The following is a 12,138-nucleotide window of genomic DNA, read 5'->3' on the forward strand; positions in this document are numbered from 1 at the left end:
TATTATAAATTTTATTTGAAAGCAAGAATTGTTAACAATATCCAGTGTTTTACATAATTATGTGAATAATTATTCACCATTGAGCCAAGAAGTGTACTAGCACATTTCCTTTCTATGCTGCTCCCTACCGCACTCTCTCCTTAGGAATTCATAATTGCCTCCTATTTGCATTTGTTTAGTTTTCTATGTGCTTGGCACTACTTTTTTTTTTCTAAATGTTCCAAATTATTCTTCATATGGCCAAACACATCAGAGAATATTTTAGTTTTGTTTTTCCCTGGAACCTTCTTTTTCTTGCTTCAATCTGAATTGGTTGCTTTCTAGGCCCTGGAGCTTGCTGTCACCTATGACTCCTGCCTTGAGACTTATCTTTAATTCTCTCCTTTTGCTGAATTGCATGTCTTTCTCTCTCTCTCTCTCTTTTTTTTTTTTTTTTTTGGCACAGTACACATTCCACTTGTTTCATGAGAGAAGGTACAGAACAGGTAAGTTTTTGAGTCTTGAATGTCTGGAAATAGGCCTTATTCTACTTTTACACTCAATTGATAATATGTCTGGGAACAGAATTCTAGGCTGGAAATAATTTTCCTTCAGAATTTTGTAGGTATTGTTCCATAGCCTTTTAGCTTTCACAGTTGCTATTCAGATATGACATGCTTTTATGAATCCTGTTTCTTTGTATGTGACCTGTCTTTACTTTCTAGATACTTTTATATGTACTTTTTAACTGCTGGTGCTCTGAAATTTCATGATGAAATTTTGTGCTTTGTTTATTTGTGTTTCGCACACAATAAACTTTCAAATCTCAAGCCTTGTTCTTCAGCTCAGCAAAATTCCAGTATGATTTGTCTTTGATCATTTCCTTCCTTCTATTTTGATTTTTTTTTCTCTTTTGAGCTCCCATTGTTTAGATGCTGGATCTTCTAGGCTGATCCTCTTAAGTTTCATTTCTTCCTCTCCTCTCCTCCTCCCTCCTCCTAGCATTTAGTTTGTTAATAATTTATAATAACTTTTCAGAGTTGGGCATGTTTTCTCTTATTCATGGACAAAAACATATGTTTTCATGCTCAGTAATGTGCCTGCAGTTGGGCATTAGGCCAGTTCTTTCCCCAACACCTCTTTCATAGTCATCCTTCTCCTACTTTACAAAGGACAGGTATAGTCCTCCTTGAATCCTGACTTTCACCATGGCGCATTGCCCCAGACTCAACCCTTTAGCAGTGCCAAAAAAAGGGATACTTGGAAATGATTTTAACTGTGACGCCTACCTTAATTAAGGTGGCATAAGACATAGTATATTTGGGCCTGAGTTAGGATATTTTGAATTCAGACATCGTAGAACAGGGTACTGACCACTTTGGTTTAGCAGACCTTACCCAATTATTTTCAAAGTTCATTTGCTCCTGAAGGAAAGACCAGTAAAAGTAAAGAATATAAAGTATCTGTAAGAAATGCAGGAGACAGACTTGTGACCGGTACCCATGTCTCCTTTATGTTTACCTGTGGAAGCACTGGAATTCAGACACGAGATGGCTGTCACAGGAATGAGTATTAAGGTGCTCATTGGAAGTGAAAAATTAAGTCAGATAGAAAGTAAGTCTGATTTAGAAAATTAGTTTGACAATAAGGACTGAGTTTGCCCATTAGGTTATGACAGACATTTTCCATGAATTGAACAAGCTAACAAGCTGTATGTGAGCTCTCATCTGAGGTTTGCTGTGACTAGAGCATGTGATAAAATAGAAGAATTTTATCATATATATGTGAAAATGCATGAAATTAATAACATTTCAATTCTCCCAAACCCTTCTGAGTACATCAAGTTAAGCAAGTTGCCTCTAAGTGAAAGATTCAACAATATAACTAATAGTCTTTTAATAAGTCTTGGTAAAGCCTTTTTGGTATGCTGCCCAGAAACTAGGGAGAGAATAATTTTAACAACTGGATAACAAGTCCTTTCACAATACAGGGTCTTTGATTTTAACAAAATTAAAGGGCCCAATTGAGTTATTAGCTGATAGTTTATTAAAAATTACTTTGATGATTAATTTTTATGTGCTTTTTGGCTATAACTTAGAAATAGTTATGGAATTAAATGACATTGGTCCTTCCATTCCTATCTACTTATTTATGAAAACAAGATTTTCAATACATCTATAATAACAAAAAGTAATGATAGGACTTATGTTGAACACTGTTTCACATTAGTAATAAGAAATATCTATCCATTAATATTTAAATTATTTGAAGAAAACCCATACTTCTCACTGAGATGAATTTCTAAAATAAATATTTTAAAAATGATAAACGTATATAACTGAGTCACTTTGCTGTACAGCAGAGATTGGCACAATATTGTAAATCAACTATACTTCAATAAAAAAATAAAAAAATAAAAAAATGAATAATTTTATCAAAATTTGTAATATGGATAATTTTCATCAGTTGTGTGCTACTAATTATCATAAATGCTAACTCAATCCAGAAAAGAAAAAGAGGTTAAACATTTTGACCTTTGTAGACACAGGACATTTTTAAAAATTAAAATTCAAATTATAGACATTTTTTGTTGCAGAAACTTAGAATCATCAAAAATATTTTAAAGCACGTGTATTTATTACTTTAGGATAAAATTCTTTGGGGGAAATGGAACAGAAATATGAGAATAGAAAATAATGCAGTAAATTTTCCAACTGTTAAGTATAAAAATATATTTATATATATTTTTTAAATGGTTATGGTGAGTAACAAATTACTATGGTAATTAAATGCTATTGAATAAATAGAGCATAGCAATTTTAAAATGTAAATATATACTATATTTTGAAAATTATATCCTTGGCAGCTATTTAAACATATGATGAAAAATTTTAGATGTTAACTTAAAAATTTTAAAACCACTAACTTACAGTCCTTCGTTTTCTCTCCTTTGTACTATAACTATTTTTTTTCAAATTTTATCCCCTTTATGAGTATGCAGGTGAATGAGGATAGGGACCATGTTTTCTAAGCTTTGTATCTTTTACAAAACTTTAATAAATTGTCTTGTTCATAATAGGAGCGCAATTCAATATTTACTGAATTAAATTATTTCTATTTTCATCAAAGGGAGTCATTCATTCCTCTTCAAATTGTTCTTACCTAGCCTACAGGTTAGTTTTTTCTACTACTGATAATCAAAACAACTGCTTGATGGAAATAAAATTTTGGTTTAAAATGTAACTCACATATTATCTTTAAAATGAGAATAGGAAAGATACTGTGAGAAGGGAATGAGTATATACAATAAACCAATATCAATTTTCTTAAATGTGGTTATTTTCTACATAAAATAAAACAACACAGTATTTGGAAATATACTTATTGACATAAAACTATAGTGTATACATACTATAAATATGTATACATTCATATAGTTTATGTATGTGTATACATACTAGTAGTGTATACATACTAATAAAACAAGTTTATTTTCATGATGATTCTTTCTAATGTGCACTCAATTAGAAAGCAGTAAAAACACCAGCAGATGGCTCAGAGTGGTTGACAATAAACCTTTTCTCTTCAGGTCACTAATACAGAATTGTAATGAAAAATTATATATACTTTACTCAGCACCTTTGCTTAGGACACTGTAAGCACAAGATATTGCCTAATACTCTGCTTTATTTGCTACGTTTGCAACAATAAGCTAGCAAGAAGAAGCAGCTTATGCATGTATACTGGTTTATACACTTTTGCAATTTTTGAGGCTTATCAAGGTTTGGTCTTGCCCTGTGATTTAATCCTATTAAATTACATTTAAATATGATATATAGCATTTTATTTTGTACTTAGTATTAGCCAAAGAAACAATATTACATATAGACCTCTTAAAAAATAACTTAGGCAAAAGCAAGTTTAAAAAATACAATAGAAACTCTTATAACCTACTTAGAAATATCAGGTATGGGTTTAAGAATTAGATAGCCTAATATCTCCCCTAATTCTTACCATTCCCTTGTCATTGTGAGACTGTTGCTTGAAGTAAGAAAATATTACCTTGAATTTATAAAACTTTTTCTTATTCAAAACAAAAAATTGGAACTATCTTATATATGACAGTCCTGTATCCTAACAGTATCTTCATGAATACTAATTCTAAGTAACATTTATTGAGCGCCCCCTTTGTACCAGACACTGCTTAGCACGTTACGTTTAATCCTCACAACAACTCTCTGAGGTAGGTATATGATTGAGCCCTCTTTACAAAAGAGGCCTACAGTTTGAGGTTCATGGAAGGAAAAAGATGCAGATGGGGATGTTTATACCCTGGTCTTCCTGAACTCCTCAATAGACTGAGCTCCTTGAGGAGGGGCATTCTCTTACTGTGTCTCAGCATGCATTACTGTGCTGATCGTGTAGAGGAGAGTGGGGAGAAGGAAGTGAGAGAAGATCCTTGCATTGGTGTCATGACAGCGGGCAACACTAGACCTAGCTGATGAGTGGCCAGACCAAGAAGTGTAATCATGCTCCGAGCAAGCTAAGAGAAAATCACATTTGTAAGGATGTTAGAGTATGAAAATAATTCCACAAGAATGATAGCATACTATGAAAATTAAACATTCAAACACATGTCTAATTTCCCTGGGATTAAATCTAATTAATAAGTACTGATATGATTATATATTATGATGAATATTGTTGAAAACCTAGGAGTATTTTTTTATCATGTTAAGCTAGTTCCTTTGTCTTAGCCTCTTATTTCATCTTAATGTTTCTTTTCAACTCACTTGTATCTCTGAAAGGAAAAAATTATGAAAGGGAAACAATGTATGCCATTTACATTTCTCTGAGGCAGAAAACTTCAGGGTCTGAATTTTTGGTATTTGTGGTCAATCAGAATAATTAATTAAAACTTAAAAGGGGTCTTTTGGGTTCTTTATTTAAACCTTTACTACTTTATTCTAAATGAGGTCAGGAATAGTGATTAAAGAATGTGAATAAATCACATTCATCGCCTATAAATATGTTACATTTCTTTACCAGTGCAGCTGTGGGCTTCTCAAAGGCCATCCGCATCCTGATGCTTCAGCATCCTGAAGAAGACGGGAGCCGCAAGATGAGCCGTTTTCCTGCTTCTGCCCTATTCAGAGTCCCTACTTTTTTTTTTTTTTTTAACAGAGTTCACAGTTTAGCAAAAAGGTCTGCTGAACAGTTTAAGCTCACTTTGACTGTGTTCTGAAGTCCTAAGTGAAAGTAGTTTATCCCAAATTGGCCCAGAGGAAACAAAAATCAAAGTGAAAAGAAATAATTTCATGTTGTTTGGAATGTCAAATTACGTAAAGGTAAACACCTTTGGTCAAAAAAAAAAAAAAAAAGGAAAGAAAAATAAAGGAGAAAAAGAAAAAGAAAAAAAAAAAACAACCCCCCACCAAGTGTTCAGTATTGTTTTTCCCACTCTTAAAGAAAACTTTTTTAAAAGTGCCTTTCTTTTATGCACATTAAAGCAACTGTAAAAAAGATTGATTCAGTGCTCTACTTTGTGAGGAAAACAGCCTGGAGATACTTTAGCTCCCTGCTAAGCCTTTGGTATCCATCAGAACTGTATTTCCATAGTTGCAAAATTGACTGTAAGTGAAAGTCTGTTCAATTATCTGTGTATTTCCAATTTGTCCACGTAAAAGCACTTGTAACAGTGCCTGGCACATAGGTAGTGTACAACAAATGGTAGCAATTGCAATAGAACAGCTTAGATAGCATCCATATACTGCTAAGGCAAAAAAGGAAACATCAAATGGGATGATTGTTTTGTGTTAGGGAACTCAAGTCTTTTCAAGAAAATTAAAAAAGGATATTGATCAAGTCTGAAATTAAACATTCATGAATTTTCAGGAGGCTGCCTTCAGGATCTTCCAAACTTACCTTTTCAACTCTATTTTAAAACATAAGAATTCAGAAAATATTTTTTAACAAACAGAGCAATCTTTTACTTCCAATATCCTAGGTTAGACTGTTCTAACTTATTTGGAGTTTGAGGAGATATACAAAGTGTTTGATTTATCACTATTTGAGTATATTTTATAACACAGCTCAGAAAACCAAGCTGTGCTCAATTAAAAAGCAAGACAAACTATAGCTCAAAGGATTGAACCAGCAAGGAATTAACATGGGTTTATAATAGCTGTTAATATTAACTGATAACCCATGCTAAATGACCAGGTAAAACCTTTTAGTGTTTAATCTTACAAAAACCATTTGGTCATCAGAGTAACAAAAAAAATTTTTTTTCCCCAGATACTGAAAGATTTTGGTAAATCTACCCAAAATAAAAGTTTTTCTTTATAACCATATTTTAATGTGCTTAATAAACTATTCCACATGAAAAATAACAGAAAAAACTTTTTAAGCACAACACAAATTCTAACGCGCAAGAAAAAAGCTGAGGGGAAAAATTGGAAAAGTTATCAATTTTAACATGTACCTTACTGCCACTAGTCATATCTCCTTTAGTATTGATATGAGGTCTGTGGGTAGGAAAATTCCAACTTAATCGTATTTAAATATGTAAATATTGGTTGTGTCTTCAGGTTTCTAGGCACGTGCAATGAAGCAGTAACTCTGAAACTGCTTCAACTTCAGGATACTCTTGTTGTAAAGGACAGCACTAAGAACATTAGAATGTACTTGCCATTTAGTGTACCAAAATGAGCTAGACTTTTTGGTTTACTTAATTATAGAGTCTTACCACCCAAAATAGATTCTCGAAGTTAAAAAAATACTTTCTTTGTAATATTTGATGACATTTCTGATCAAAGCCTATAACATCTCTTTAAAAAATAAAACAGTACTTCAAGATGTAGATATAAAATTCTCAAAAAAATTGTCATTTAAAAAACACCGCTTCTTTCCTGTTTCTGTACCTGTCAAAAAGCAGGTTATCTTTACACAGTCTCTGTAGCTCCAAGGAATTCCATTTCTACAGCAGCTTTTGGTGCTTTGGCTGAAGCACTCTTCTTTTGGAACTCTGCTGCGATTTCCTCAAAGGACTTTCCTTTGGTTTCTGGAACTTTGAAAAATGTAAACAGAGTAAAGGCCAGGACTATACCAGCAAAGAGGAAAAACACATAAGGTCCACAGAAGTCCTGCACAGAGAATAAACAGAGTTCCAATTAGCAGCTCTTCAACCTTATCTTCTGTTCAGTAAATTTGTACAGTATTAGGCTGCTTACCGCAATGTACTGGAAACACAGAGCTATAATGAAATTGCAGGTCCAGTTGCTGAACGCAGCTATTGCTAAAGCAGCAGGGCGTGGTCCTTGACTGAAAAACTCAGCCACCATGAACCAGGGGATGGGGCCTGGTCCAATTTCAAAAAAACTGACAAAGAGGAAGATGGCTGTCATGCTCATGTAACTCATCCAAGCCAATTTATTCTGAGGAGAAAACAGAAACAAAGCAAAAGTGGAACTGACATTGACTGCTTCTTCCTTTAGCTAGGTAGATTCTCATTGAGTTCAGAGATGACATAGCTCCCTTCTTGATGTGTTTATATTCAATTAAGTATAAGTTATTCTAGTCATAGACAAGTTTATTAGTCATCCTTAAATCTTTTGTGCTATAGGAAATCCTCTGGATTAGGATTTTCCATGACTCTTAGTCACTCTTTTCCTGCAAAAGAGGAAAAGCAAGGATCCAGTGACCTTTGCTTCTACTCATACCAAGGTTGCTAGACAGGATGCATGACCTCCTGTAAAGCAGTGGATGCTGGTGCTGGGCTGGAAAGGTCTAGGTGCTTGTCCAAGGTCACACAGGCAGCCAAGTGGCAGAGCCAGGATTAGAACCTGGTTGGGCTAATCCCAGAGCTTGCGCTCTACTATTATATACACTGCCTCTCTGGGTAACAAGCACAATTTACCTGCTGATGTTCTATATTTAAACCCCTAAACTAATTCTCTTTTTCTTTACATTTCTCCTTTGTATTATATGCTGTTCCTCTTGCTTTATTTCGTAAGTCAATCTCAAACGTTTAACCTGCAGCTCAGAAGTGCTATCATATGGTAACCAAAAATCTCAGTGCAGGCACCAAACTCACCAGTAGCACAAGTCCCACCGACATGAAGATGGCACAAACAAACATCCCACTCATTCCGATTAAAAACAGAGAGCGGCGCCCTGCCTTCTCCACAAGGAATACCTAGGAAAATTTTAAAACACATTGGCTTTATACTTAAATCGTTTTTACTGCCAAAGAGATCATTTCAATTTATACAGCTGGAAAGAGACTGTTCTGTTATTCCGTTTTACAGATGTGGGACTCAGGAGGGGAGTGACTCTTGCCTGGGGTGGCAGAGCTGGTCTCAGTGAACAGAGGTGATTAACAAATACTGGCTTCCTTTCGTCACATTGATTTGAACAGGCCATTCTAGAGAAAGAACCATAGCATTACCACCACCTGATGTTTATCACTTTGGGTACAATATTTAGAGACTGGACATCTTGGATCTCTCCCAATATATTTCCTGTAGACTTAAAATACGAAGGTCCTACATAAAAATGACATTAATTTCCCTTCTGATAATTATCCTAAGTTATAATTGCAAGGGTTTGAGCACTGCAGACCCCTGAAACAGTACAACTGTGGATGTGTTAACTATTCTCATCCAACTTTCTTACTGCAAATAAAGTCAAACTGTGACCACTCAGGGGCAGCATACAGAATTTGATGGCCTTACCAAAATAGTCAGGTCCGCATTTTTCTGGTGAGCCTAAATGTACCTGGTGCTGGTAATGAACTATCCACTTGAAAAGATAAGACTTTAAAGCAAAAGGTTAAAGTGCTTTCTTATCCTAATTCAGGAGATTTGGCGTCGATTCCTTTGGTCTGTGGATCTTTGTACTAATGATTAAGATTTACAATTAGCCAGGACCAGAGTTTGTTGAATAGACTCTTGCTTGATCCTTGGAATACTGCCAAGGTTGGTGAGTCACACACACAAAAACTACCTGTCATAATTTCTCACTTCAGTGAGTAAATTGGTTAGGCTCATAAATCTATCAGTAAATCAACAGCAATCCAATACCCTTAGTATAGTGAGCTTTGGCTCTGAAAATATCTGAGAAACATTTCTTTTCACCTACAATGAAAGCCCCTTTCATCGCAGAGGCATTTCATATTAGAGTTTCAAATCACTTCCGGGTGGTAAGCAAGGAGCCACATTAAAAAAAAATTTTTTTTTAATTTTCTTTATTTTTTTGGCTCTGTGGAGTCTTAGTTGCAGCATGCGGGATCTTTCGTTGTGGTGCGCGGGCTTCTCTCTTAGTTGTGGTGTGCAGGTTTTCTCTCACTAGTTGAGGCGTGCGGGTTCCAGAGCGTGCGGGCTCTGTAATTTGTGGTACGTGGGCTGTCTTGTTGAGGCGCTCCAGCTCAGTAGTCGCGGAGCACGGGCTCTAGGGTGTGCGGGCTTCAGTAGTTGTGGCTCACGGGCTCTAGAGTGCAAGCTCAATAGTTGTGGCGCACGGGCTTAGTTGCCCCGTGGCATGTGGGATCTTAGTTCCCTGACCAGGGATCAAACCCGTGTCCCATGCATTGGAAGGTGGCTTCTTAACCACTGGGCCACCAGGGAAGCAAGGAGCCCACATTTAATTGTTGAGAAAAAAGTGGGAAAAACAAACCTTTCTCAAGTTCATAAAATTTCTCTATATATTTTGACTCTTTAATTATGACTTTTAAATCCGATTTGATGACACCATGTCAAGCTGCCAAGAAAACTGGAGGATTTCTTCAGGAATAAGGACTTTTACTGTGTCTGTTTCTTCTATTTCTGAACGATTATTGTTAATAGGATTATAAACTCTAAAACTACATGCCTTGAAAATTGAGTTGGACTCCCTCCTTGGGGCTAGGTGAGCACTAAGGAAGGGGTGTGATACAGGGTGAGATTTGGTCAGGGGCCAGAGATGTCTACCTGACCTTAATTCTCATTTTCGCTGCGGACACTGTACATTGCTCAGATCCTGGATGCCTACTTGGAGCCACTCTTTCTCCTCTAGACCCATGCTGCCTTCCAGTTCCCTTTATATTCTTCCTGTTTTGTTTTCTCACTCAAGATTACAGGCTCCCTTATACCAGCTCATTATTTTAAAAGAAAATATGGAAATTTGGAACATAATTCAGCATCGAGTTAGGAAAGTCTATCTCTTTCTCCAAGTACTCATCCAGAAAAAAAAAGATTATGTTCCTTCCAAATTGTTGAAATATTAATATGTTATCAGTACATATTCCTAATTGCACATCTTTATTTGAAAGGATACACGGAATTCGGTAACATTGGTTGATTTTGGCGAGAGAAACTGGATGACTGAGAGGCTGTCCTTTTTGTACTTCTTTGAACTTTAAAACAACTTTTCAAAAACAAATATAATTAAAAATGTTAACTGTTATCTGTAGTCCTGGAGGGTTAATTAGACAGCTGATTAGAGTTGACTTTTTAAAATTATGTCAGTCATGCAAAAACTTTCACAGAATAAAAGGATGAGTTCAAAAACGGTATATTCAAAATAATCAAGGCTCTATCTTCAAAACAACTCCTCCCACTCCATGGGGCTGGCTGGTGGGGGGGAGGACAAAAATGGAATTCTGCAGTAGTTTTCTCTTTAGGCATTCTTAGAGTTTGGGTTACCCTGATCTTGATAACATGATGCTTTACATAGCAAATCCTGTTACACGTAAAATGTTTTAATCAGAGTCTCTATATGAGAAAAATATGTTGAAGTGGGATTTGTAAAAATATTATCTCAGGAGGCAAAAGAATGAGAATAGTCCCTTGGATTCCATCCTAGTACCAAGCCTTTATTGGTTTAGAGTGGCCTTTTGGATTGAACAGGCATTATCTCTAAAGGCATTTCTACGGAAGAACTGGTGTTCCCTTATTATCTGTTCTTCGTCTCTTTCCAAGGTCCAGTTCTGTTTAATGTGGTCTGGACAAACCTGCCTTTTGATCTAGGTAGCCAGGCTGTAATTTATTGACTACTCTAGGTAATAGTTAAAAGTCCATGTGCAGAGAACGAAAAGCAAGTGACTAAAGTATATTGAGTACATAGCACTGTGACCCAAATTAAAAAGCACAAGCTTTTTTAACATCTGCATTCAAAGATAAAAATAAGCTCAATTATCCTCATTTTAAAGTGAGTTACATTAGTTGGGAAGTTTGGGGGGTTTTGTTGTTGTTTTTTGTTTACTTTAATTCTTAGATTGTTATATTAAATATTATTACTGTCAATATACTGAATTGTTCCTTAGATAAGGTATTTGGTCTTAAGAAGAGTATATGACCTCTTCCCTTGTTGAAAAAAATTTTAAAAAGTATATAATAACATTTGACATTTGAAAAAAGTTACATTTCAAAAATAGCAATAACATTTCAAGTTATAAACCGCTTCTATTCCGTCCTCTCATAATATCACAGTCATATACATCACCAGAAGCCATGGCCTTGTGAACTACCTGGAAGTTCTGCCCAATGGCCTAACATCATAAGAATTTACTGAATCAGTTTAATTTTGCTAGAGGCTTAGATATCTAATTGAGAGGACCATGTTTATTTTTTAAATGTTTTTTCTAAGATGTCAGGATAAAAATTTTCAACCATGGAAGGAGAGGATCTAGGATCCAATGTTGATAGAAATGACAAGCTGTTTGCTAATACCAAGGGGCTTAAGTACAGAGCAAAGGAGAAAGAGCCCAGGTATTTACACAAAAATACCAAGCGTCTGTGTCCCCAAGTGAGTTACTAATTCACAAATGAGTGACAAATGACATCTTCAGCAGATAAGGAGGACCAGTGATCCACCTGTTCAGTTATGCCTAATCTCAATACGGTGGTTGGTTATTCACATATAGGACTCTTCCTGTGACCCACTTGGTTCTGTCTACATACCCACTACATGTGGACAATAAGTCATAGGTCACTTTTATATTACAAGGTTATTTTACTCCCGTTTCTGGACTGAGGAACAAGCAGAATATTTATATAGAGTATTTTACTTACGGAGAGAGCAGTGAAAACTGTGTTGACAACACCAACTCCAATGGTTGCATAAACAGGTTGGCTGATTCCAGCTGTCTGAAAAATGCTGGTTGAGTAGTAAAATATCTGC

At 35.4% G+C, this 12,138-nt stretch overlaps 1 protein-coding gene across 4 annotated transcripts in view; it reads right to left on the reverse strand.

The window, feature by feature from the left end:
* Nucleotides 1-402: 402 nt before the first annotated feature.
* SLC2A2 (solute carrier family 2 member 2) overlaps nt 403-12,138 on the reverse strand; it is a 36,518-nt gene continuing 24,782 nt past the window's right edge. For 3 of the 4 annotated variants that reach the window (XM_082458990.1, XM_082458988.1, XM_082458991.1), the window contains 4 exons: nt 12,030-12,134; nt 8,075-8,176; nt 7,212-7,415; nt 403-7,124 (listed from right to left, as the gene is read on the reverse strand). In XM_082458990.1, coding sequence (XP_082315116.1) covers nt 6,924-7,124; nt 7,212-7,415; nt 8,075-8,176; nt 12,030-12,134 — 612 coding nt within the window. In that variant the 3' untranslated portion in view covers nt 403-6,923. The remainder of the gene's footprint in view (nt 7,125-7,211; nt 7,416-8,074; nt 8,177-12,029; nt 12,135-12,138) is intronic. The other variant, XM_082458989.1, reaches the window with a different exon arrangement.

This window comes from Balaenoptera physalus (assembly GCF_965194825.1).
Source record: "Balaenoptera physalus genome assembly, chromosome: 4".
NCBI lineage: Eukaryota > Metazoa > Chordata > Mammalia > Artiodactyla > Balaenopteridae > Balaenoptera > Balaenoptera physalus.